The sequence below is a fragment of the Podarcis melisellensis genome, assembly GCF_964234715.1.
Source record: "Podarcis melisellensis genome assembly, chromosome: 5".
Classification (NCBI taxonomy): Eukaryota; Metazoa; Chordata; class Lepidosauria; order Squamata; family Lacertidae; genus Podarcis; species Podarcis melisellensis.
In genome coordinates, this window is record NC_138537.1 from 100749467 (window position 1) to 100776818 (window position 27352).

The window sequence follows — 27352 nt, forward strand, 5'->3', positions numbered from 1 at the left end:
TCAATCGTAAATCCAGTAGCCTGCCCTGCTATTAAACAAGTCTCTTTTTATGACTGCGTCATTCCAAAGGCTCTTCCGGAGGCGGCGCAAAACGGCAATGGCGGTCCTCTTTACCCAGTGAAGAGGGGCTCCGCGAAAAAGGGTCGTCCGCTACGGCAAAGCGGAGACCCATTCAGATAAACCGCAGGCAGAGCGAGCCTGCGGCCGTGGGACTCGGCGGGTGCCAGAAGCCCCCCCAGAAGCGAGGAAGGGACCTCGTAAGAGGCTCCGGAACGTGAAAGGGGGAGCGGCGCTGTGAGTTCATCGCTCTTTTCGCGGAAGTGAAGCCGCGCTGCTGCTGCTGATGAGCGTCGACCTTTCTTCTTGAAAAGTATCGGAATTGGCTGCAATTTACCCGTGAGTAAGGGGTACTAAAGATTGACTTAAATTTATTTAATTCGGCTGAAAACGGGAGGCGAGTAACAGGAAGTCCGTCTCCCGACCCTGCTAATCAGAGCAAAGCAAAGAATTTGATGTGGGCTGAAGCGCTTAAAAAGAGACTTTGAAAATAGTATGAAGGGGCATCAATAGACTGTGTTTTTAGAAATTAAAAGGAATGAAGGATTAAATCATTTGGTTTATTTTGCTACGGAACCTTCCCCCTACTGCGGAGTGACGTGGAGTTAAAGGGGACAACCGAGCTGTCGGGCTGCCAGTGTTGCAAAGGAGAACTGTCAGGCTGCTGAAACTTCTTCTGAAGTATAAATTGTTGCATGGATGGATACATTATCGCTTTAATATTGATACTGGAACCTTTCTGTCACCTTGTGGCACTATTTTGAAACAGAACTATCTGGAAACCTCCTTTTTGAACTTGGGGATTATAAAAGTTGATAGGAACTTTGATGGCGGAAAAGAAACTTTCCTTCTCATGAAACACCCCCCCCTGGTGGATTTGCAGAGGTATAGAGGCCTGGGAACTGTATTATATCGAGATTCTTTGTGGTTTAATTGTTTACATTCTGGACTTGCCTTTCTCATGGATTGAAAGACTACTTGACCTTGAACAGAGGCAGCTGGGGAATGAGCGGCCCAGGGAAAACAAGAGCAGCCAAAGCTAAGGAAGCTAAGGAAGCTAAAGAAAAAGATAAGAGACCTGGGCAGCTTGTTCAAACAACGTTAACACATCAACGTAGATCCTCTGTACCAACTGTGCTGACGGCACAGGAGGGAGAAGTTGAAACGCTTGCTACAGAAGAAATGGCAACTGGAGGAACTGATCCAGTCTTGAAACAAATCTTGGAACAATTGGCACTTTTGAATAAGAAGGTGGACGATCAGTCATCTAAAATTGATAGAGCTACATCTACTATCAGTAAGTTATCAGATCAGGTTTCCCAGCATACTCAGGCTATTGAGAAATTGCAAGGAGCTACGGCTGAGAACTATAAATTAGCTGCGGAAGCCAATCAAAAAGCTGAGCAAGCGTGCAAAAAGGTTGAGGAGATCAAAGGGGAAGTAAGACCTCTGAAAAGACAGGTAGGAGAACAGCAAGCCTACCTGTCAATGGTGGAACTGAAAAGTAAGGAATGCAATCTTAGGCTGAGGGCCGTCCCAGAACTGGAGCAGGGCAACCTAGAGGAATTTTTGACGCAGTTATTTTCTAAATTTTGGGGGGTTGAGGAAGACAAAGACTTCAAAATTGTGACGGCCTTCAGATTGGGAAGATCGGCTAAGAAAGACAAGTCCAGAGACTGTTTGGTTTGCTTGAGAACAAGAGAGGAAAGAGACAAGATACTAGGCCAACATTTTAAAAAAATCTCTGGAAGTTGAAGGCAAAAGAGCAGAAATTTATAGAGACATTCCCAAATATCTGTTGAACCTTAGACCTTAGACCTTTGGACCTTGGCCAAACTGTTAAGGTACAACGCAATTCCTTACAGGTGGGAATTCCCTCAAGGTTTATCATTTACCTATAAAGGAAAGAAGGTAAGAATTAAAACACTAGAGGACCAGCAGAAGTTCCTGTACGACAACGAGGAGGACCTCCAAAAGAGAGCCGCAGATTCTTGGCCTCCACCACCGGGATTACCACCAGGACACGTACCACCTGGAGGCGGACCGGCACCACATCCTTCGGGAACGGAGGATAACATAGATACCCAACTGTGATACTCAAGTACTAGACCAGGATGTCTCTACAGCTTCTTAGTTGGAACATAAATGGCGGGAACTCTCCAGAAAAAAGGAGAAAAGTATTTCATATCTTGAAAAAAGAACAATTGGACATTATCTGCTTGCAAGAAACACATGTGACAAGACTCCACAGAAAAGTGTTAATTAATAAAAGGTTAGGCCAAGAATTTATTTCATCGGACAAAGTTAAGAAAAGAGGAGTGGTGATATATGCAAAGGAGAACTTGTCACCAAAATTTGTATTTAAAGATGAACAGGGCAGAATTTTGGCGGTTGAAATTCAGACACAAGGAGAAAAGTTTTTAATTTTAGGAATCTACGCCCCAAATGAAGGGAAATCGGAATTTTTCAAGAGGCTGCATGAGACTATGCTGGACTATTTGGATTACAACAACATTATCATGTTGGGAGATATGAACGGAGTCGTCTCAGTGAATATGGATAAGTCGCAAAGTGCTAACATAACGAAAGACGGCAGACTACCAAAAACTTTTTTCGAAATGACTGACAATTTGGACTTGACTGATATATGGAGGATCAAGAACCCTCTAGGGAAAGAAGGAACTTTCTTTTCTGAGGCCCACATGACATGGACGCGAATCGACCAAATATGGATAACTAGAGGACTGGCACCTAAGACTAGAAAAGTGGAAATCTGCCCAAAAACCTGCTCCGACCACAATGCTTTGAGAATGGAACTGAGATTAAACACAACCGGATCTTTCAGATGGAAAATGAATGACGCTTTGTTAAGAGATCAGGGGATTGTTAAGAAGGCCCAAAAAGTTTTAAAGGATTATTTTGAAATAAATTTAAAGACAACTGTGGAAAAAAGAACAATCTGGGACGCAAGTAAAGCAGTTATGAGAGGGTTTCTAATACAGCAGAACACGATCAAAAAAAGGCTCTGGAATGAAAAGAAGGAGAAGATTTTGGAGAAAATAAGAGAAGGAGAGAAAAAACTGAGATCCAGGCCTAAATCGAAGGAAGTGTTGAGAGAAGTGAAGTTTTTCCAGGCACAATATTCGAAATTGATAAATCAAGAGGTGGAATGGAAAATTAAACAAATGAAACAAAGATCCTTTGAATCAGCTAATAAGTGTGGGAAGCTGTTGGCTTGGCAGTTGAAAAAGAGACAAAAGCTTAATACAGTTACAAATCTAGAGATTGAAGGGAGAATGGTTCAGAAACCTGAGGAAATTAGAAAGTGTTTCCAGAGATATTTCAGAGAACTTTATTCACAAAGGCCACAAAAAGATTCGGAGGTGGATCAATTTCTTATAACTAATGGATTACAAAGAATACCTCAGGAAATGAGAGCAACCCTGGACTGTAACATTACGCTCCAAGAAATTGAATGCGCCATTCAGAATCTTCAACTAGGCAAGTCTCCAGGACCAGATGGACTCACTTCCAAATACTATAAGGTATTGAAGGACTCTTTGATACAACCACTGTTGGAAGTTTGCAACCAGATTATGGAGGGGAGGAAGGCACCGGAAACGTGGAAAGAAGCTTTCATCACGTTGATACCAAAATTAGAAACTGAAAAAACTCAACTTAAAAACTACCGTCCTATCTCACTCCTAAATGTGGATTACAAAATCTTTGCAGACATTTTGGCAAGTAGGTTTAAGAAAGTATTAAATGAAGTGATTCATAAGGACCAAGCAGGCTTTCTCCCTGGTAGGCATTTATTTGACAACACAAGAAACATCATTGATATTCTGGAATTTTTACAGACAAATTCTAATACAAGAGCGGTGTTGATCTTTATTGATGCGGAGAAAGCCTTTGACAACATTTCTTGGATGTTTATGAAGAAAAATTTGGAAAGGATGGGAGTAGGGCGGGGGTTTGAAAATGGAATAGAAGCAATTTATTCAGAACAAAAAGCTAAACTGATAGTGAACAACGTGGTGACAGAGGAGTTCAAAATTGAAAAAGGGACACGACAGGGGTGCCCTCTGTCTCCTCTGTTGTTTATCTCAGTCCTGGAGGTGCTATTGAACAAGATTAGAAATGACCGGTTGGCACAGGGAATTGTGGTCGGAGAGAAACAATATAAACTGAAAGCATTTGCAGATGACTTGGTATTAACACTACAGGAGCCAGCCTCTAGCACTAAAAGAGCGTTAGAATTAATTTCTGACTTTGGTCGGGTGGCGGGATTTAAGCTGAATAAACAAAAGACTAAAGTTCTAGCAAAAAATTTGACAACTATTGAAATAGAGGAGTTCAGAAAAGAAACGGAATTAAATGTGGTCAAAAAAGTAAAGTATTTAGGGGTGCACTTGACCTCCAAAAATTTGAATTTGTTTAAGGACAATTATGAGAAATGTTGGTCAGAGATCAAAAGAGATTTGGAAACATGGTCAAGACTGAAACTTTCCTTGTTGGGTAGAATAGCTGCTATTAAGATGAATGTATTGCCGAAAATGCTATTTCTGTTTCAGGCCCTCCAGATTGTGGACAAGGTGGAATGTTTTGGAAAATGGCAGAGGGATATTTCTAAATTTGTCTGGCAGGGCAAAAAGCCCCGAATTAAGTTTAAAATACTAACGGATGCGAAAGAGAGAGGGGGGTTTGCCCTGCCGGACTTGAGGTTATATTATGAATCTGCAGCCCTCTGCTGGTTGAAAGATTGGATTTTATTGGAGAACACCGATGTCCTCGACCTGGAGGGATTTGATAATGCTTTTGGGTGGCATGCATATTTGTGGTATGACAAGGTTAAAGTTCATAGATCATTCAAAAACCATATTGTCAGAAGGGTAATTTTTATGGTCTGGTCAAAATATAAAGACTTATTGGAGAGTAAAACTCCGAGGTGGCTCTCACCGATGGAGGCCAAAGCACGGAAAAGACTCAATATGGAGGCCCACTGGCCTAAATATTGGGAAATAATTGAAAAAATTGGAGATAATTGGAGGTTGCAGAGTATGGAAAAGTTAAAAAACAAGGTGCGAGATTGGTTACATTATGCTCAAATTCAGGAAGTTTTTAAAGCGGACAAAAAAGTGGGTTTCCAGGAGGAAAAGTCGAAATTAGAGACAGAGCTGCTTGAGCCAAAATCTAAGTTAATTTCGAGAATGTACAACTTGTTGCTTAAATGGAATACACAGGATGAGATTGTTAAATCCTCCATGATAAAGTGGGCGCAGGATTTGGGGCACAACATTATGTTTGAAGACTGGGAAAGGTTATGGAACACCGGAATGAAATTTACGGCATGTAGTGCCCTGAAGGAAAATATTATGAAAATGACATACCGGTGGTACATGACCCCAGTCAAGCTTGCAAAGATATATCACCTGTCTGACAACAAATGTTGGAAATGTAAAGAGGAGGAAGGGACATTCTTACACCTCTGGTGGACCTGCCCGAAGGTGAAGGCCTTCTGGGAGATGATACATAATGAACTAAAAAAGGTGCTTAGATTTACCTTACCCAAGAAACCGGAGGCCTTCCTCCTGGGCATGGTGGACCAGAGGGTGGTAAAGAAAGATAGAATTTTCTTTATGTACGCTACTACAGCAGCAAGGATCTTGATGGCAAAGCACTGGAAGACACAAAATCTACCCACATTGGAAGAATGGCAGACGCAGCTGATGGACTATATGGAACTGGCTGAAATGACTGGCAGAATCCGAGACTCGGGAGAAGAAGAAACGGAGGAAGTTTGGGAAAAGTTCAAGGATTATTTGAAAAAGCATTATAAGTTGTATGAATGTTAAAAAATGCTCCTTTTTAGGAAATTACAGCTTCAGCATCGGTTAATTTTTTGAATTGGAAAATAAGGAACAACAGGACAGAAGTGGTGTAATGAAATAATTTTATTGTGTTGAAACTAAAACAATGGATTTGGACTGAAATGTTTAGAGACCAGATATCACGATAAAATGGAAGATATATTATTATGTTTAAAATAAGTTAACAATTTGCTGAGGTTTTAAACTTACAAAGAATGCAGTGTTCGGAAGATGGGGGGAGTCCACTAGATTTATGGAAATAAGTGTTTGGAAGTTGGATTCTGTATACTATAAACTTAATAAAAATTATATTAAAAAAAAAACAAAGGCTCTTCGTTCCTTCCCCGATGTTTCACAAACCATGTCTTTGATTAGTAATTCATTTCCACACAGTTCTTAATCATCCCGCTTATAATCGGTAATTGCAACGGTTCTTCTTGGGGGGAGGGTTGTTGGGTAATCACATAAGGTAATTCCGTCCCATTCCGACATACCGACCCTTTGATGTATCTTCTTGTTATGTTTTCCTGTTAAATCCAACCGATTGCTCCACTTCACAGAGGTCACTTCAGTTAACAGTCTTAACTCCCGTTCTTCGCTCGAAAAATGTGCATTTGCTTCTCTCTAATTGTTTATTTTGAGCTCCTGCAACCAGGCCGCACGATCAGAGACGGCGTCAGGGAGAGCCGTCTCATACGAGGGCTGTGTGCCTAGTGCCCTCACCCCCTTCTTTCGAATCCAGGGGTGATTTATGGCAACCGCAGGCAAGGCAGTGTTCCTCATTCCCTTGGGGTAACAAGGGAGGCTGCATACTCCCATGTTGTTTAGTCATGTCCGACTCTTCGTGACCCCATGGACCAGAGCACGCCAGGCACTCCTGTCTTCCACTGCCTCCCGCAGTTTGGTCAGACTCATGTTTGTAGCTTCGAGAACACTGTCCAACCATCTCGTCCTCTGTCGTCCCCTTCGCCTTGTGCCCTCAATCTCCCATATCAGCCTCTTAATGACCTCGTGTGTGCCGGAGAGATGGTATTGTCGGCTGTCTTCCAATGCGCCCCTAGTGGCCCCCCTGTCATAAATATTTTTGAATGGGTCTGGTCTACTGCGAAAGTCTAATGTCAAACATAATGTATTCTGTAGCTTAATGCTTCTGAAGTTGATAGTCTTTCCTTTTAAATGGATAGAACTTTAAGGAATGGGTTTTTTTAATGCAAACATATACCTGCTTGACTTACTCTTTTTAGTTGTTACTCATAACCTACAAGAAGAGGCAGTGTTAGCATTTGTACAGGTTTTGTGCTGATTTGTCATATTTGATACCTTAAGAATCTTTTGCTTTTACTATTGGCAGGATTTATGTAATTGGATGTGAAATTCATTCTAGTATTTCCACTATTTATTTCTAATTAATAACACTATATTTTCTGGTCCTAGCAGTAGTATAAAGCTTTGATTTTATTTGATTTATTGTATTTCTGTGCCACTTTTCATTCCAAGCAGCTTACAAACAATAAATGACAATAGCATAATAAAACAGAAAATAAACATCACAATTACAACATAAGTCATATGATTAACAAATTAGTATAAAACAATAGTTACAAAATAGCAACTAAAAGCTAAATAAGCTAAGCTAATGCCTGTTGTTAAGCTTGCTCAGCCAGAAGCTGTGTTGGCTGGGGTCCTCGGGCAGTTGGCCATGGGGGAGACGGTGGGGCTGTTAGGCCTATTGCCAGTGGTAAGGTGAATGTTGGCCCCAGGTAGCCTGCCCAGGCTCTGTTGATGAGGAACTTGCCCACATCACTCAATAATCAGGAGGTCCATTCCCACTTGGGGAAGTCCAAGCACGAAGCCTCCACTTCTGACAGATCCCTGCCCTGCTCCTGCTTGCTTGCAAGTGGAGTGGAGCGCAAAGCCTCCACTCCCCAGCTGAGAGATCCCTGCCTCCACTCCTGCTTGCCTGCAAGTAGGAGCGGGATTGGGCAGCTCAGCTGAGGAGCTCCTGGCTGCCTTCAGGTGGTACAGCGGCTCTGATGAGGAGGTGGGGGCTCCTTTAAACTTCTTCCTTGAGGGGAGTGCAGCTGCAAACTCCTCAACGGAAAGTGTAACAGAGCCTGCACCTCCCCAGCTGAGTGGCCTGGGTCCAGCTCCTGTTCCCGTGCAAGCAGCAACAGATTGGGGCTCTCTAAACTGGGAAGCGGGAGCTTCGCACTGCCTAGCGGAGCAGCCCAATCTGACTCCTACTTGCCAGCAAGCAGGAGAAAGCTGGGGCGGCGGCAGCGGCAGCAGCGATATCCCTTGCCTGCTCGCTTGCTGCCCCAGCCCAGCCTTCCCTTACTCAGCGCCAGGGCTGCATTCAAAATTAAAACTGAAACTTTCCAGAAAACCACAAAGCCAATAAACTTGCAACTCACGAAAAAGCAGCAACACAACAAATTGAAAAAAGCAAACCAACCCCAAATGAATCAAAATCACAAGAAAACATGAAACAACACTTACTCTAACCCAATCGTAAAATTAACCCTAACCCAGAAATGGTCTGGTTAGATAGTAAAATTCATGTTACATTGCTTTTTTAGGGGTTGTTTTTAAAAGTCTGGAATAGATTAATCTGTTTTGTATTACTTTCTATGGGAAAGTGTGCCTTGGTTTTGGAACGCTTTGGTTTTGGAACAGACTTCCGGAACTGATTAAGTTTGAGAACCAAGGTACCACTGTACATCTTTGTTGTCTCTCTTCATGAAGTATTCTAAGCCAAGATAAAACAGGCCAGTCTCAATTTAATGTGTCTGCTGTGAACTGCACATTTAGGCTTCCTCGTGCGAAAGCCACTGCTTTTTAAAAAGGTTATAACTTTTCGTACAATATCCTTGCACTGACAAAGATTGCAAAAAGACAGTCTTTTCTTTGTTTCAGAAAGCATTTTGCTGTACCTATATAAGTGAATTTACTTGTGAATAGGAGCAACAATCATTCTCCCACTTTAAGTATTTTAAAATCTAAATATGCACACAGGACTTTGTATTTCAGGCCTAGCTCAACACATTCCTCCTCTTAAAACTATCTTCTTCTTTGTCTACCTAAGGAGGCCAGTTTATTATAACAGTGATCAATGTTTACAATGCTGAACTCGCAGCTTGGTTCTTTATAGGTTTGTAATCTGTATCAAGGATCTTTTGATATTCCTTACAATTTTTCCAACTTATTGGATGATGTTTCTAATTATTATTATTATTATTATTATTATTATTATTATTATTATTATTATTATTTATTTATTTATACCCCACCCATCTGGCTGAGTTTCCCCAGCCACTCTGGGTGGTTTCCAATCAAGTGTTAAAAACAATACAGCATTAAATATTAATTATTATCTTAATATCTGTGCTATAAGCAGGGGTGTAGGATGATCCCCCCCAAAAAATTTCCCACAAGTTTTCTCACTGATCCGTGTGGGAGGCACGTTCACAACCCGCAGCGCTGAGTCTGCGCACACGCGGGTTGCAATTTGGCACTTTTGCGCATGTGCAGGCGCCAAAACTCGGAAGTAACCCGTTCCGGTACTTCCAGTTTCGGTGCAGTACGCAACCCGAAAATGCATACATAACCTGAAGCGTCTGTAACCCAAGGTACCACTATATTGGTTAAGTGTGCCAGTTTCTAAGGTTTTAGCTTTTTTTACCTGCTCAATTAGATCACACTCTAGGGCATCTGAAAATTTGTCTGTGTACATTACCTAATCGGAAACTGCATAATGCAGCCAATCCCTGTGCAGCTTGCTGTATGTTCTAGCCAGCTGATTGGTGTTTACTGAAAGCTTTGCTTGCCAAGGAACACTTGGAAGTGCACTTTAAGGCTTCAGCTTGTTCCTTTGCAGCCTTTACTGCAAATGACTTTTTGGATTATCTTTGGGAAGTACGGAAACCAGATGGACAAATGCAGGTCTTTCCATGTTGAGCAATAGCAAACTCCATGGTTTCCTGTGCCTCATTTGTGGTGTTGCTTCCTGTCACCTTAGCAGCATTCTAACCCCCTTGATCCCTTTTCACTCCTTCCATTCTCATGTCATTCCAGTAGTGGCTGTAAAATATCAAACAGTCTTTGGAATACAGTTCAGAAACAGTACATCTGTGCATATAACCATTAAGAAATAGGTTTCCACTGGTGCAGGCTTTGTGGTTTTTGGCATGCAGTGTCTTGCTTGTGCATAATGAGAACCTAAGAGACTAAGACACACCTGTGTCTATTATCCAAATCTTGCAACAGATGGGGAGGAGATTCATGCATGTGCTTTGGGGTGCTTTTTGGGTCTGGGAAAAAGCAGCTCAACCATACATTGTGATGAAAAATGTGGGAGGCCAGGTTTTTCTCCATTTCATATATGTGTGTAGTAATGAGATAGTCTTTAGAGTTAATCTAAAAATGAAACATGTGATACTTGAAACTGGTGTTATCAGGGCACAGGTCAAAATCTAATATAGTCATAAGTTGTGTGCAGAGTGGAAGCTTGCTTGATTTGTAGAGCCCTGATATCCCTGCTGGTACTTAGACTACAGCTGTCACCCATTTAAAATTTAAACAAGACTTTTAGCAGACTTTAAATCTGCATAAACTATGCTTCTGAAGAGGAAAAAGAAGTAAACTGTGCAGATCTATTGCGTTAATGGGGAAAGAATTAGATATATAATTCTGTGACCATACAAAAGCAGATATAACAAACGCACAAGCATAGGAGGAGGTAGGCGTGAGTAACCGGAGGAGTAGTTGTGTATCTCACATATTAGCAGAATGGGGTGGGACCCCACCAGGACAGGATTTTCTTATGTAGAGGCCAGTAGCAGTGTTTGTTCTTCAGTTAACATGAATAGATTTTAGTATCTTGAGTTAGAGCTCCCAAGGGAAATCTTTTTGCGATGTTGGCTTGGTGCTATTGCATTGCCCAAAGCTATGCATAAGACTTGTGAAATCAAAGGGGCTGGACTGGAAGACCATTGGAGTCCCTTCCAACTCTGCAATTCTATGCTCACCATCATTGAGGTGATCCATGTAACTATTTTGGCAGCTTTCTCATGATGCTACCGGTCTCCTTGCCTTGAAAAGGAAACCACACTGAAGCCACCCGTCTGGAAACCATTATATGTGGCCCTTAGTTGAGATTACTGCATTGCAGGGGGTTGGACCCTTGGGATCCCTTCCACCTCTACAGTTCTACGATTCTGTGTATCTTTGCTAGGTCTGTTTTCTTGTAGTCTAATGAATTGACTGTGCTTTCAGCAATGTCTAGACATGTCAACATAGACATTGGGTAGCTCTGCTTAGCATCCATCTTTCAGGCCAACAGTGTCCTTAACTTTTCTCCAGACAGCGGTTCTTTGGTAGCCCTCTCAAAGCTGGCACTTTCCAAGGAAGGAGTAGAGAGCTGCTGACATGTCAGCCCCTGGAAGGGAAACGAATGAAACAAATGATAAAATAATTTACATCTTTTATTATTCATTTTATTACCTCTTCATAAACAGCATTTTCTTGAGATCTAAGCCTAAGGGCAGAGGATCTTAGTGGTGTGCTAGCAAGAAGGTTGCTATCTCCTGGCATCTTTCTTAATACATTCCTCAGTGGGGCAGAGGCTTTAATCCTTGCCAGCATGGAAATGCTGGAGCCTGCAGCAAAGGATTATACAGTCAAGTACTTGAGCTATCTGGGAGATTATTTCACTCCCTTTCCAGATCGAGTAACCCAGGAAAATATTAATGCCTGTCTTGGCAATTTGGCATCTTTTAGAGATGCAGGGCACTTGGGGGCTGGTGTAGACAAGCAGTTCCTCTGCAAATGACTTCAACTGATCGCTCACACGCAATGGTATGAGTATTGCAGGCATTTTCTAGCCTTCTCATTTTTGAAAGTGCTCTTGGAGGTGCCCTTCATTTGCTTACCATTGAAAGAAATATGTGGACACAAAACCATTCTACATCTCAGGGACCCATGTATGCATAAAAATCAACCACAGTGTACATTAACCTAATGACATCTAGAATGTGAACAAATGAATTTGGCTTTGCATATTGCCAAATCAGTGTTCATAGTCAGTGTTCATCATAATGCCAAGGAAAATGCAGAGCATCCAACAAGGCAGGTATTCTCTGGTTGAGAGTCCTTGCTCTTTATGTAATTCATCATCCAATGCTGAACTGGAGCTGTTCCTATTGACCAAAACAGTGTCCATAATTTTTGATACGTATACATTTGTCTTTGATCTCTAGTGACTGGTGAATAGCAGCTGTTTTTCTTTAATCCTCATTCTCTGACTCATATTGAGCCCAGCATATTGTCAGGCTTTGGAGAAGTGGCTCCCTCCCCCGCTTTGGCTGTGCATTAGCAGAACAAAGCAATTAGAGTCCCTTACCAGTTTAAGAGTGTTTAATGATCAGAGCAAAGGAACAATGTAGCCATTCTCAGAATAAAAGTGCTCCCAATTAAGCTTCCCTCCTACTCCCCCCCAAGTTATCTTCCTCACTTCCCCCTTCTTGCAGCCTGATTTCGCAACCACTGACCCTTCTGCAAATCAACCTTATCAGCTCTCCTTGCCCTTGGAGATATAGGCAGGACACTTTCTAGCTAAGGGGAGTCCGTTATCTCTCTTCCTGTTCTGCTTCTCCTAGCTGTTCCCCACTCACTCTGCCCAGCTGTTGTTTTCCAAACTACTGTATGTCCCTCTGCAAACCAATTCTCTAAATCTATATACTTCTCCATTGTTAATGGGCAGCTTCAGAATTCTGGTCAGGAGCAGGAAGAGGGGGAGGTTCCAACCATTCCTCATCAGAGCTGTAATCCTCAGTCTGATCTCTGACACATATAGTATGACAAATGTGATTTTATGAATGAAAAGCAGCATTTGAAATTCACTATGTAGTTTCTACCTGGTATCATGTTATTCTGTCTTGGCAAAATAGTCAAATTTGAAAATGTTTTTTAAGTGTAAAAGGGGGGGTCATGATAATACATGTGCGAAGTAATCTAGCCTTAATTTTTCTCCACATCATTACCTATTTTTTCACTGTAAAATTCCTTTCTTTAATTACCAAGTTCCTATTTTTGTCATCTCTGTTAGATGTTGAATTTCAGAAATAAGTGTATATTGAGCTTGCTTTTTCATGTTTCCTATGTAGCACCTGAAATCCATGTACCTCCAACACTTTCTGCTGAGGTTCTTCAGGAGTTGTCTTCCACTAATGCCAGCTTTTTCTCTTGTGATCCATTAATTCCTTCAGGTGATGATATGGTGACAGATGGTCAGCCATCAACCAGCACTTTAAATTTAGCTGATCTTAAAGAACAGGTAAAACGTACCTATTTTTATCCTTTATGCACAAAATTGATATTAATCCACATTTAACTCAATGGGACTTAATTGTAAGTAGAAACGTATAAGATTGCCCTGTAAATCATTTTGTTATGTGCATAATATTGCCAGGAGTAGAGTGGAGAGCTGAATTTTTGTAGGTAAAACATGCATTTTTACAACTAAAATCTTGGCTGCAGTCCACCTGACCAAAATCTCTTTAACAGATACATGAACTGCTGGCCTGTGAACTGGCTCTGGTTCTGGCTCTTCAATCAACTTTATTTGTCCTGTCCATGCAAAATTGGTGTAATATTAGGTACTTTCCAGTACCGTGATACATCACCAGCTAAACATTGCAGCACACCAATATATCACGATACCTGAAATAAGGATGGAGCTATGTCAAGGCACTGGCTGACTTCATGGCTTTTCTCGCATTGTGATTTTTGCCTGCGCCTGCTCTTTAATTTGCTGCCGCCTGCATGAGGCCAGGGAAAGCTGAGCCGGCAGAGTTAACAGGAGTTGCAGGAATCAAGAGAAGTATTTCCTGGCTTTACAGATTTCCTCACATATGATTTTCCATAGCTCACACAGACAAACACACACATACACACATAATGATTTGTGATTTATTGGCAGGTCAAAAATTATGAAACTTATATAATGATACGGACTTCAGACCGGTTTTCGATGATATATCAGCCAACCCTACTTTCCGGTCAATCCCATATCTGAGAATCTGAGGGGCAATTGAAATCTCTGCTGAAAAGGGGGGGGCAATTGTTTTAGGGGTTTCAATGTAAACCTCTTCCTGGGCTGAGAGCCACAATGACGAAAAAGGCCCCTGCTTCTCTGCTGATACAGTGAGGGGGGAAAGTATTTGACCCCCTGCTAAATTTGCCCATTTGCCTTCTGACGAAGAAATGACCTACCATTTTAATGGTAGGTTTATTGTAGCTGTGAGACACAGAATAACAACAGGAAAACATCGGGTTGACTGAGGAGTGTGCGGCCTTGGCTCTCTTTAATGTCTCTGCATGGGTATGCACTGTGTGTGTATGCATGCATGTGCAAAAGTGTCATGGTAGCTAGTAATGCCCACTGCTGGCAGACAGCCCTCAGAGGGGTTGTTGTGAAACCCTTTGGTCAAAAAAGATTGAAAGAGGTTAGCACTTGTGACCAATTTCAGAGCTACAGCACCCTATTGCAACCACGGAGCCCATTTGAAATCAGTGCTACAACTGCACCATCATGTCTTTAATTAAGTACTGTTGCTTTTGATAGTTTGTAGTCACAAGTCACATTAGGTGGGTTGGAGCCAAAAAAAATTCTCTCTCTTTGATCTGTAGCAATGTGCCCTGTGCATTTTGAAATGGAAGCTATGATACTGACCAGCTTGAGAAGAATATTGCATTTTCTTTTTGTCATTGTATTTTTTCTTATAGTTATGTAATCCATTAGAATAATTAAAAGAAACCCAGTGGTATTTTTGGCACTTTCCCCCTTCATCAGCAGACTTCCTGTGCCATGCTGATTTTGAGACTCTTCTCAGTTTCAAAAATGTCTTGCTACAGGGACTGCATTGGGTAAGTTCTGCTGTTTGGGAAACCAAGGTCACCTTGGACACACACAATTAGTGGCATGCTTCATTGGCTCATTGCAAAAATCCCTCTTATTCAGACAAGCCTGGAACTATATATATTTTCATATACCTTTATTATCTACATCTCAGGAAGGTATTGCTATGGAAATGGTTTCTCATTGTAATTTTTATCTCTTGTCATTTCTATGCATTTTTGTATCTTCAATGAAATAGGTTCCATTATCAGTTGATCCTTCTTTGAATGTACCAGTTTCCTGCCTGAGTGTAACTGAAGATGTGGAAACAGCAAGTGAAAATGATAGGAAACTAGAATTGGATGAAGCAAATAAAGAAACACTTCAGCAAACACTTTCAAGTCTAGAAGTTAAACTTAAAGCGGCTGATGAAGAAAAATGTAGAATAAAAAAGGTATAACTAAAACTCCTCAGCGTCATCCTTTGAAATCTATGGGTAATTTCATTATGGTTGTAGCTGGCAACATCGCCTATAGTTAGACTTGTCTAACACTTTCCAGTCCAAGATCCTGTCCTCAGTTGCTGTTTGCTTTGCCCAAATCTAACCATTTTGGTTTCCTTTCCATGCTGGGTGTCTGACTCAGTTTGACTTATTTGGAAAGTTTCAGGAAAGAAGGTCAAGATCCTTCGGAGAACAAGGTGGAAAAATGTTATTTTGCTGATAGTCTAGGAATATGTTGTGGGGGCGCGCTCTCTCTCTCTCTCTATATATATACACCTTTCTGGTGAATATCATATTAATACTGTTAATTCTGCTGAGCTTAAAAAACCCTTAAATTCAGTGGCTTATCAATTCCCCCCTTTGCCCAAAAGTTGACTAATATTTAATTGTTTAATATTTTTTGTGGAAAGTCTGGCTTAGAATTTAAAAATAGGTTCAGTATTTCTTCATGTTAATCTTAAATCTTTTTTAGGAGTTAGAAGATTTGTTGGAAAAATACAGGATTCTGGAAACAGATTTCCTGAAACACAAGGAGGATAAATTGATTTCACATGAAGATCAGTACAACAAGCTTCAGGTAACTTGTTTTTCTCTCACCACTTCCCTAAGGCTAAATATGTGGTCCAATACACATTTTTCTTTTTCAGTGACTTGCATGGTTGCCTGAAAGTTTGAAAAACATTTTTTTTCTTTCAGAACAGGACTTTAAAAAAGTAGAAGCTCTCTTGCCACTGATTTTATAACATGAAGCCATGGGTCCTCTCTTCCCAAGGTTAACCCTTCCCCCAAAAAACCAAAACCAAAAAATGCATCTCATCAGCTGTTTGGGATTTTCATAGGCAAACATTCAATTTCTATCAGTTTTTCAGTGCTTTGGAGAACTTGTAACAATGACTTCAAAATTTTAATCTTTTTCTTTTCTCTGGAAGTATCACATGGTATTTCCCTTTGACGGTGTTTGTCTGGAATGAACGTATAATTATTTTGCCAATGGCTGCTCTCCATTATTTGATGGTTACAAATTCAAAGGAAGCCCAGAGAGGTTGTTTGGTATCTGTGTGTTACATGCAACTAAATCATTCCTCGAGTATGCCCACAGAATTTTATGGACGAATTGGTTAAGTCCATTGATTTCAGTGGGATTACTTTGAGTATGACTTAGATGGGCACATGACTCAAATTCATGTTTTCACATTTGCTCCATACTAGGCATAATTTGCCCATAAAGGTTGAGTACATAATGTCTTCATTCAGTAAATAAATTGAAAATATTCTTTGTGTGGAAGTGATGTCATGGGTGTCTGAGAGCCACTTGTTACCAGCTTTGACACCTGTTGCCCTATGTAAAAAAAAGGTAAAGGTAAATGATCCCATAAAGTAATTCTATAAAGTCGTTTTTTTGGAGCGGCCTCTGCAGCATTTGTTTGGGGGAATGTTTAATGACTCACAATCAGCCCATGGAGCGATAGGCCGTTTGTGAGTGCTCCAGCATGGTGGCCAAGACAACAAAGCAGAGCTGGCGATGGAGGAAACCAAGAGAAGTGAAGGTTGCCTTTCATTGTATCTACCTATTATTTCAACCAAATACCTTTCTAAATAGGCACAAGTTATTTAGGCTAAAAGTAATTAAGTTGTATTAAAGCTGAAGCTGTGGGAAACCCCAAAAATTTCATGTACAAAAAAGTTACAAGCCAGTCTATTTATAAGTCAGTTTATTTTTCAGTCCAAGATTATTAAATGCTATTTGCTATTTAGCAATCAGAGATCTAGGAATAGGGATAGGTAAAACTTGAAACAAGAACAACTTTTATGTAGATAGGCCTATGTAACTGTTAACATTTTTTGATCAGCCAATCATATTAAAGATAACTTCTGTCTGTTTCTATTGTTGCACACCACAGTGTTATATTGTATGTATTGGTGGCATATGAATACTTTTATAAGTAACTTAATTTACGCAATTCCATCATTTTTAGGAATTCAGTTCTTCCTTCAAAATACAAGTTGGATTTAGCTCATCAGGCTATGTCCCTATTAATCTTATTGTTAACCAGGCTATAATTTAAGGTAAATCATTTAAGTTCGCAGGTAAATAAACATCTATATATTGAAGAGAAAGGGAAATCTTAATTCCAGTTAAATGACATGTCACAAGTTGTATGTTGGAGTCAAATTTAAGAAATAAAGATTTAGATTTATTATAATTTATCCTGTAGGCAGCCAAAATACTAAAGTCTTGGAGGTTAACCATAGCTTTTGGGAGGGAGGTTAACAGATTATATGACAAAACTGCCATATCACCTGCAAATCAACATAGGAGATGGGTCTTGGTTGTCATTTACAGCCCCTTATATATGCATCTGTGTGAAGAAACAAAGTGATGGCTGATCTTCCATTCTGGTCATCTTGGGCCCATCTGGGATTAGCACCACCTAGTTCTTGAGGCAGGAACTCTAGTTACCTACTTCACAGGATCTTTTTCTGGTGGTGTTCCTGGAAGTGGCAGATTCAGTCTTATCTGAATCAGGGTGGGTTGAGGGCAGGTTTTATGAGCAAAACTGGTTTTCAGCTGAAAAATGAGAGAGAAATTGCTGAGGTGAGGTCTAAGCAGTACTTGAACCAACTTGTGTTTCCCCTTTTGCTCTTCAAATCAGTCTTCTTCCTTAACCTGCACGTTAACAGGGCAGACCTGCTTCCATCACACCTAGTTTGATCATCGATCAGCCCATGTATTCAGCTCCACCCTTAGTTGAAAACCATGAATTTTTGAAATCAAACTTTAAAATGTAGAACAATGTTGTTTCATTTAGTGCACATGAATATGAACAGCATGGAAATATATCTTGGAGGTAGGTACATTCTGTGGCTAAGAGTATTAGAAAATGTATGTTTTCTTTTAAAAGTAATATGACTTACATCCTGTTAAATATCATCTTCTAACAAAATATTTAGGTTGGTTTTAGGTGCAGACATAGAGGAGACAGAACACTAATAATGAAAAATGGGTGTTTAAAAAGTTACCTATTATACCTGCCACTAAATTTATAGATGAAATTCCAGGAACTTTTGCAGGTCATAGAAGAGCTTGAAAATATGGTGCATTGAGGAAAGTAGCAGGAAAAGGGTACTTTCTTAGTTTCTAGCCTTGTTTTTGCTAGTTGATTAAACACATTTATGCATATGCCTGGACATTTCAATTTATTTTTGGCATGTCTTTGTGCTTTTGAATTCCTTTCCTTGTTTTATTCAGTGACATTTCCGCCCCAAACCTCCCAGAGCCACAAACTCAACTTATACAGCAAACTGTGTATTGAACAAAGTAGATTAATGAAGAAGCACATAGAAAAGAATAGATAAATATAGCACTACCTAATGGTAGAATGTATCTGGAATGACTTTAAATCCTAAAAGGCACAATAACTGGCAGAAAATTTACTTTTTCCAATTTGTACACTTTCTAATACTGCCTGGGCTCCTTTCAGCTAGCATCTTTCAATCCCAGCTGTATCCAGCAATGAGGGTGTCAAGCCATCAGATCCATTTCCAGTGATTGCCTCAGAAATGCTAAGCATACATTGCTTTTCCTCCTCTTTTAGGTTTCATTTACCGTATTTTTCGCACCATAGGACGCACTTTTTCCCCTCCAAAAATGAAGGGGAAATGTGTGTGCGTCCTATGGTGCGAATGCAGGCTTTCGCTGAAGCCTGGAGAGTGAGAGGGGTCGGTGCGCACCGACCCCTCACGCTCTCCAGGCTTCGCGGACCTCTTCGCAAGGAGCGGGAGCACTCCGGCTCCTTGCGGAGAGTTGCCAGCATGCCGAAGCCTGCGCGCGCTGAGCTCAGCGCGCCCAGGCTTCGCGGACCTCTCCGCAAGGAGCCGGAGCGCTCCGGCTCCTTGCGGGGAGTTGCCAGCATGCCGAAGCCTGCGCGCGCTGAGCTCAGCGCGCCCAGGCTTCGCGGACCTCGCCGCAAGGAGCCGGAGCGCTCCGGCTCCTTGCGGAGAGTTGCCAGCATGCCGAAGCCTGCGCGTGCTGAGCTCAGCGCGCCCAGGCTTCGCGGACCTCTCCACAAGCAGCGGGAGTGCTCCCACGGCTTGCAGAGAGCTGCCTGTTTGCGGGCTGGGGTCGGGGGAAGCTCGAGCTTCCCCCGCCCCAGCCCCGCGCCTGGGGGGGAAAATAATTTTTTTCCCTTTATTTCCCCCCCCAAAAATGGGTGCGCCCTATGGTCCGGTGCGCCCTATGGTGCGAAAAATACGGTAAATATAAAGGTCTCCTACTAAATATGAAAAAAACAAACCCAGAATTATGTTAGAACAAGAGCAATGATTTGATCAATGTGATCCATTATGAAAATGCTCACAAAATTCCTGCCTTTAAAATGGTCAGTTTGTATATTCCATAGTATTTGAAGTTCTTCATCTTGGAGTATTACTTTTGCTATGTAGAAATTTCTTTTAGGAACATGAAGATAACTTTAGCTCACTTCAGATGATTTTCTAAACTAGGGGTAACCAATGTGGTGCCCTCCAGGTGTTTGGGAAGTGAAAAGAAGCTTTTGCTCCCCTCTTCTCAAATGTGTACGGCAGTGATTTTCAATCAGTGTGCCATGGCACCCTGGGGTGCCACAAATAATGGCCAGGGGTGCTATGGGCAACACTGGCCTATGTCCCTTTTTCCTTCCCTTCCTCCTCTGATGTCCTCTCACATCTCTGCCTCCCAAAGGCTTGCACAACTGTTTGTTGCAGCAGCCTTGGCTACAAGCGCCGCAGGGGAATGGTGCTGGTTGCCAAGAGGTAAGGCGGCCTCAGAGTAAGCAGGCAGGCAGGCAAGGGAGCCCAGCCAGCCAGTCCATGAGCCCTTGCTGTTGGGAATGGACAGACAAGTCCCATGCCCCTGTGGGTCCGTGTGAGGAAGCACCTCTCTTTGGGGCAGGAGGGGCAGCTCAGAGACAAGGCGGCAGCAGCGGCTGCCCAGAGGACACCCAAGGAGAGGGGAGAGGAGGCTGAGGTAACGCTCCACAAGGGAGGGTGTCTGAAAAAGGATGAGAGGCTGCTCACTCTGCAGGCAGGAGGTGACATAACTGGGCTCCTGAGCCCCCCGGGGGACTGCAGAAAGAAGGTAGTTGGTTAAGGGAGCCGTGGACTCCAAAAGGTTGAAAACCTCTAGTGTAAGGATAGAAGAGAGGGAGCATGTGAATCACAGGACTGCTTGCTGCTCATTAGCAATTCCCACCCACCCCTTCCCAACAGGTGGGCAGAGTTTGCGGCCCTAAGCGGGGCTACCTCCCCCCAAGTAACTGTGGGCTTGGCCCACCCCTGGTGGGCCAATGGGCTGCCGTCGGGGGTGTGGCCTGGGAGTAGGTTTAGGGGCCGGTTCCCGGTCAAGACTCACTTGTCTTTTTCTCTTCTAGGGTCATGTAAATCACGTTTTTTTAAGATCATGTTCTCAAGCCAGGTCATTTCAATTTGCTATCTATAAACAAACTATGGAGCAGCAGCAGTAATATCTAAGGCCAGTGGTGTAGACATCTATATTAGCAAATCTGAGAATTCGTTATCACTGCCTTAAAGAACAAATAGAATAAACCTTAATGTTTGTTTTCATGTTATGTAACCTTACAAAAAGTAATGCCTGGCTTGTTTTTTCTGTTATCTCTATCCCTTTTTTCTGTTGTATTGTGTATACAGGTAACTTGCATTTTGGCTGGGTAACTGGGGTGTGTGTGTGTTATTTTTGTTTGTTACTATGTTATGTATTTTTGTGATTTTATATTGTAAACCATGCTGTGATCCTCAGATGGACAGTATAGAAATAAAATAAAATAAGTTAGGGGTTATATTCTGGGGATTGCACTTATACACAAAAACACCTATTCCCAAACTACCCCCTTGCACCCCTTTGGAACTGCCCCCAATCTTATCTTCCAAAGCCATCATGTCAAAAGAGTCTTGTCCACCAAGCAAAGCAGAGAACTTTTAAGCTCTCTTCCTTGCTCACTGGGCTCTGGGAGGCCCTTGTGAGATCCAAGTTCCAGCGAGATCTCATGAGAGCCTCCCAGAATGTAGTAGGGAAGTCTGAGAACTTACTGTAAAAGCTCTTTACTCTGCAGGAAAACCCTGCACAAAAAGAGCTTCTGTGCCTTTAATTGGTGTAATTTCAACTGTCTTGCCTTCGGTTGCATAAAACTGAAATTGTACATGTTAAACGTGCATAAGTTGTGAGTTACTTGTAGACTTGTTTGTGGGGGCAATGATGTGCAACATCTATATGTGAAACTTCGTTGAGCATCTAGAAACCCTTACTTGTTGTGATAATGGCAGTGAGTATTAGGACTATCTTTTATTTCTTCCCTAAAGTGCAATGTGAAATACCTTTCTTAGTTTAATACGCTAAACTGCTGTAATAATGTAGTTCAAATATTCCATTTGCCTAGACATTTTGCAACATTACTAGTCAGAATTTAATTGAATCCTGGGGAATTTGAATTCTCCATTCCCAACGGAGAGCTGCCTTTTATTGAGCAGGTTCCTCAGCAGAATGGGGTCCCCTGTCTTGGAGGAGTTACAGTAAGGGGACAGTGGTAACTACCTAGGTAAAGGTAAAGGTACCCCTGCCCGTACGGGCCAGTCTTGACAGACTCTGGGGTTGTGCGCCCATCTCACTTAAGAGGCCAGGGGCCAGCGCTGTCCGGAGACACTTCCGGGTCACGTGGCCAGCGTGACATCGCTGCTCTGGCGAGCCAGAGCTGCACACAGAAACGCCGTTTACCTTCCCGCTGGTAAGCGGTCCCTATTTATCTACTTGCACCCGGAGGTGCTTTCGAACTGCTAGGTTGGCAGGCGCTGGGACCGAGCAGCGGGAGCGCACCCCGCCGCGGGGATTCGAACCGCCGACCTTTCGATCGGCAAGCCCTAGGCGCTGAGGCTTTAACCCACAGCGCCACCTGCGTCCCGGTAACTACCTACCCCTGTTTAAAAGTGGACTCCTAGAAATGAGCAGGACATGACACCCACCAATTATAACAGAGCAGTTCCATCTCTGTTGAAATGAAGATGAGCCTTCCAGTAAATGTAGTCTGACTTCAAGATCTAATGCTACAAAGGATATGGCCAGGACTCCGTTTCTTCCAGGCTTTGGTTATTGAATAGTAGCTAAAGCATTAGGTGTCTAGACACTTGAATGTTCAGTAGCATTCTGAGTCATTCTTCTAACTTTAGAAGTTACTTATGCTTCCATAAACATTTGGATATTAATAGATAGATAGATAGATAGATAGATAGATAGATAGATAGATAGATTCTTTATTGCCATTACACAAGTGCAACATTGCACAAGTGCAACGAAATTGGATGCCATCCCTTAAAAAACAACAAAAGCAAAACAACAACAACAACCAAACAAACCACATTCCAGCCACACCCACACCCATCAAACTCCCAGGTCACACTATCGAGTTACAGCATTCAAAAAGGCCACAGCTCTTGGATAGAAACTATTTTTCAGTCTATTTGTCCTTGACTTGATGTTTCTATATCTCCTGCCAGAAGGCAGTAGTGCAAACAGACTGTATCCCGGGTGAGATGAATCCTGCAGGATGTTGTTTGCTTTCCTAAGACAACGGGAACCGTACAGTTCTTCCAAAGATGGGAGAGGATGACCAATAATCCTTTGGGCTGTGGTTATGACCTTCTGGAGCACCTTCCTCTCCCTGCCTGTACAACTGGAGAACCAAGCACAAATACAGTATGTGAGAATGCTCTCTATGGAGCCTCGGTAGAAGGACACCAGCAGTCTCTCACTCAGATTGTTCTTCTTTAAAAGTCTGAGGAAATAAATTCTCTGCTGGGCCTTCTTCACCAGAGCAGTGGTATTTGCGCTCCAAGTCATGCCCTGATCGATAGTCACTCCCAAAAACCTGAATTCCGCCACCCTCTCCACCCGTTCCCCGTTGATATACAAGGGCTGAATGTCCGCCTTTTTTTTCCTGTAATCCACCACCAATTCCTTGGTCTTAGCCGTATTAAGAGCCAGATTGTTCTCTCCACACCAAACACAGAGCCGCTCCACCTCGTCCCGATAGGCGGACTCATCCCCTCCTGAAATGAGCCCCACCACCGTAGTGTCATCAGCAAACTTGATGATTTTGTTGCTTAACAGTTTCAAGTTGGATGCAATTATTTCAAAGGACAGTTAGAGATGGAATCTGGGGGGAAGAAAATTAAATTGTGTCTTAAAAAACAAAATAAATTAGGTTTTTAAAAATTAAAAGATATTTTAAGAGAATATATATTATTTGTATATAGTGTTAGTTAATCTGTGTCCTTAAATATGCAGTAATAAAATGATATCTGACTAACGTAAATAAATGTAATGTTTGTACTCATAATCACTTAAAATTAAGAAAATTGCTGTCAAACTCATTGCATTAATACCAGCTTTCCCAGGTAAAGGAAAACGTGACTTTTGATGTTAATTATTAGCTGTATGACACAGTAATTCATATGCTGGCAGTTATGGACCCTGAGACTTTTCAACCATTTTATTTCCATGTCATAGTGAAAGAGTGTTTTACCTAGTCACTACAATTCATCAGTTATATTTAACTAATAACAACAACAATAATAAATTTGTATTCTACTTTAAAAGAGAGAAACTTAAACTGGTTCATAGAAGAAAAATCATCGTACAAACAAAAGTCAGCAATTCAATAAATACTAATAGCAGCAGAAAGGTTAATAAAAATGTTGTCTTGTCTGGAAAAAAGCACAGTAGCAGCAGAAACAGTTAATAAGCATTGAAAAAATCAAACTAAATCTGAAAGATAAAATAATTGAATTTGCTTTTTCAAAAATACTTTGGCTAAGATTTTTAATTGTTATTGATGCATTTCAGCAAAAACCTTGGCACCATAAACAATTTAGCACTGTAGTTTTGAAGTGGCATATAATGAGGTTTATAAAATAGCTTAAAATATAAAACCAGTCTTTACCAAACAAATGAAGCCTGAAGCAGCATATTGGTGTGCCATCTCATTTTTTTTTGGAGAAAACATTTCATAAAAGTTGGTTTCACTACTAAGAGGTTCTGCTCCTGGGCTCTGCCAACCTAACTTCATTCAGGAGCATCACATGAAGCAAGGTGATGACCTGAATGAGGTTGAGGTGCCTGTTCTCTTGTGTATTAACATAGACTTTGAGGGCCCTGACTTTACCCAGCTTTGTCCAGCTCTGGTGACCTGGCGGGACTTATGTAATGCGCTGCATATGGGACTGTTCTTGAAGACAGACTGGAGGCTGCAGCTATTTCAAAACATGGCTGCTAGGCTGATAAAAGTGGGACAGCCTGATGGGAAAGTATGTCACCAGTCCTTAAAGCACTACACTGGCTGCCGTTGAGCTATTGAGCCCAATTCATGGAATGGAACCAAAGTACCTAAAAGAGCACTTCCTGCAAGATCAAGCATCTCAGAAAGTGTGATTGGCAGCTGAGGTCTTAGTGGTGGTGGTGGTGGTGCTGCCACCAGGGGCTGTCCCGTTGCCATTGAGCTGTGATAGGGCCTTTCCAGTGGCAGTTTCCTGTGTGGAATGCCCTCCTTCAAGAGGTGCATCTGTCCTCATTATTGACTTCCTGGAGAAATTCTTAAACATCCATGTTTTCCGGCTAACATTTTTATTCAATTTTCATAGCAAATTTTGTTTTCATAGCATAGTTTCGCCACAGTGTGGTGTAGTGGTAAGAATGTTAGACCTACATCATGAAAGACCAGGATTCAACTCTCCACTCAGCCATGAAACTCATTGGGTAACCTTGGGTCAGTCACAGTCTCTAGTCTAGCCTATCTCAAGGGATTATTGTGAAGATAAAATGGGAGGAAGGGGAACAATGGGAGGAAGGGGAATAATCGTATTAATGGGCCCATAGACAGTGGGCATGCCTTACTTAGGTTTGTTAAACAGGTTCATTAAGGAATTGAGGGGTATAACCTGTTCAAAAGGGATAGACCAAACAGGGGAGAGGAGTACACTTGTGAAGAAATCCATAACCTGTAGCATGAAAAGCTGATTGAGAGCATATGGGTAAAAAATGCAGGGGAGAGAAACGACAATGACCTTACTGTGGGTGTCTGCTATAGACCACCAAGCCAGACTGAAGACTTAGATGATGTCTTATTAGAGCATTCAAAAATCAGAGAAATAGTAATCATGGGGGACTTCAACTTCCCCGATATCTGTTGGGACTCAGACTCTGCCAAGAGTGTAAGGTCTGATAAATTCCTCCATTGCCTCACTGACAATTTCATTTCTCAGAAGGTGGAAGAACCAACAAGAGGATTGTCTATCTTGGACCTGGTCCTCACCAGTAGGGAGGAACTGATTGCTGAAGTGGAAGTGCTTAGAAACTTGGGAGGAAGTGATCATGTTCTCCTGGGTTTCAGGGTACAGAGGCAAGGAGAAGCCGAGTGTAGTCGGACACGCACTCTGGACTTTAAGAAGGCCAATTTTGAAAAGCGGAAGGAGCTACTGGGTGTGATCCCATGGTCAGAAATACTCAATGTGAAGGGAGTCCAAGAAGGATGGGAGTTTCTAGAAGGAGAAATATTGAAGGCACAAATGCAGGCAATGCCAACAAGAAAGAAAAGTGAGAGGCGTCAAAGAAAGCTGGTGTGGCTGCATAAGGAGCTTACAGATGAGCTGAGGGTTAAGAAGGGCATGTATAAGAAATGGAAGAAAGAGGAAATCACAGAGGAGGAGCCAATGAGTAGCCACAGGGGGAAGGTCAGGCCAGCAAAAGCTCAGAATGAGCTCAGGCTTGAAAGAGGTTTTAAAAAAAGTTCATTTGGCGATGTCCAAAGCAAGAGGAAAAACAAGCCAGTGGTAGGTCCTCTGTGTGGGGAAGATGGAAAAATGCTATTGGATGACAGAGAAAAGGCAGAACTTCTCAACACCTACTTTGCCTCTGTCTTCACCCAAAAGGAAAGTGATGCCCAACCTGATGATAACAGAATAAGTGACATAAGGAGGAAGCTGCAGCCCAAGATAGGAAAAGAGGTAGTAAGGGAACACCTAGCTGCTTTAAATGGATTCGAATCTCCAGGGTCTGATGAGCTGCATCCAAGGGTACGAAAGGAGCTTGCAGATGTAATTTCAGAGCCTTTGTCTATTATCTTTGAGAATTCTTGGAGAATAGGTGAAGTCCCTACACACTGGAGGCGGGCAAATGTCCTCATCTTCAAAAAGGGGGTAAAGGAATACCAGGTAACTACCGACCAGTGAGCTTCACATCATACCAGGGAAGGTCCTAGAACAGATAATTTAGCAGTTGGGCTGTGAGCATTTTGAAAAGGATGCTGTGATTACTAAGATCCAGCATGGGTTTCTCAAAAACAAGTCATGCTAGACCAATCTATTTTCTTTTTGTGATGGAATTACAAACTTGGTGGATCAGGGAAATGCTGTGGAGATAGTGTATTTTGATTTCAGTAAGGTTTTTGACAAAGTCCCCATGATATTCTTGTGAAGCTGGTAAAATGTGGGTTGAACGAGGTAACTGTTAGGTGGCTTTGTAGCTGGTTGACTGACTGAACCCAAAGAGCACTCGTTAACAGTTCCTCGTCATCCTGGGAAAAAGTGACAAGTGGGGTGCCGCAGGGTTCTGTCCTGGGCCCGTTGTTGTTCAACATCTTTATAAATGACTTGGATGAAAGAATTGAGAGGATGCTTTCCAGATTTGCAGATGAAACCAAACTGGGAGGGGTAGCTAATTCTGCAGAAGACAAAATCAGATCTATCTATTTATTTGTTTCCTCTTCATGGATCACTGCCTTGCCGTGGCGAAGGGGCTTGAATAACTCAGAGAAGCTATGAACTATGCCGAGCAGGGCACCCAAGATGAACCGATCATAGTGGAGAGTTTTGACCAAATGTGATCCACCTGGAGGAGGAACCGGCAAGCCACTCCAGTATCCCTGCCAAGAAAACTCCATGGACAAAGACAACAGGCATATAAAAGTTATGACGCTAGAAGATGAG

The 27352-nt window shown here is 42.0% G+C and overlaps 1 protein-coding gene across 21 annotated transcripts in view; it reads left to right on the forward strand.

Annotated features, from left to right (window-relative positions):
- The window catches only part of CCDC91 (coiled-coil domain containing 91), a 183242-nt gene that overhangs the window by 35169 nt on the left and 120721 nt on the right, over positions 1-27352 (forward strand). For 15 of the 21 annotated variants that reach the window (XR_014168775.1, XR_014168776.1, XR_014168777.1 and 12 more), the window contains 3 exons: positions 13091-13260; positions 15083-15277; positions 15798-15902. Coding sequence is in view for 18 of the 21 variants with exons in the window: in XM_081913312.1 (XP_081769438.1) it covers positions 13091-13260; positions 15083-15277; positions 15798-15902 (470 nt within the window). In the remaining 3 variants the exon portion in view is untranslated. The remainder of the gene's footprint in view (positions 1-13090; positions 13261-15082; positions 15278-15797; positions 15903-27352) is intronic. The other 6 variants (XM_081913324.1, XM_081913321.1, XM_081913322.1 and 3 more) reach the window with 2 other exon arrangements.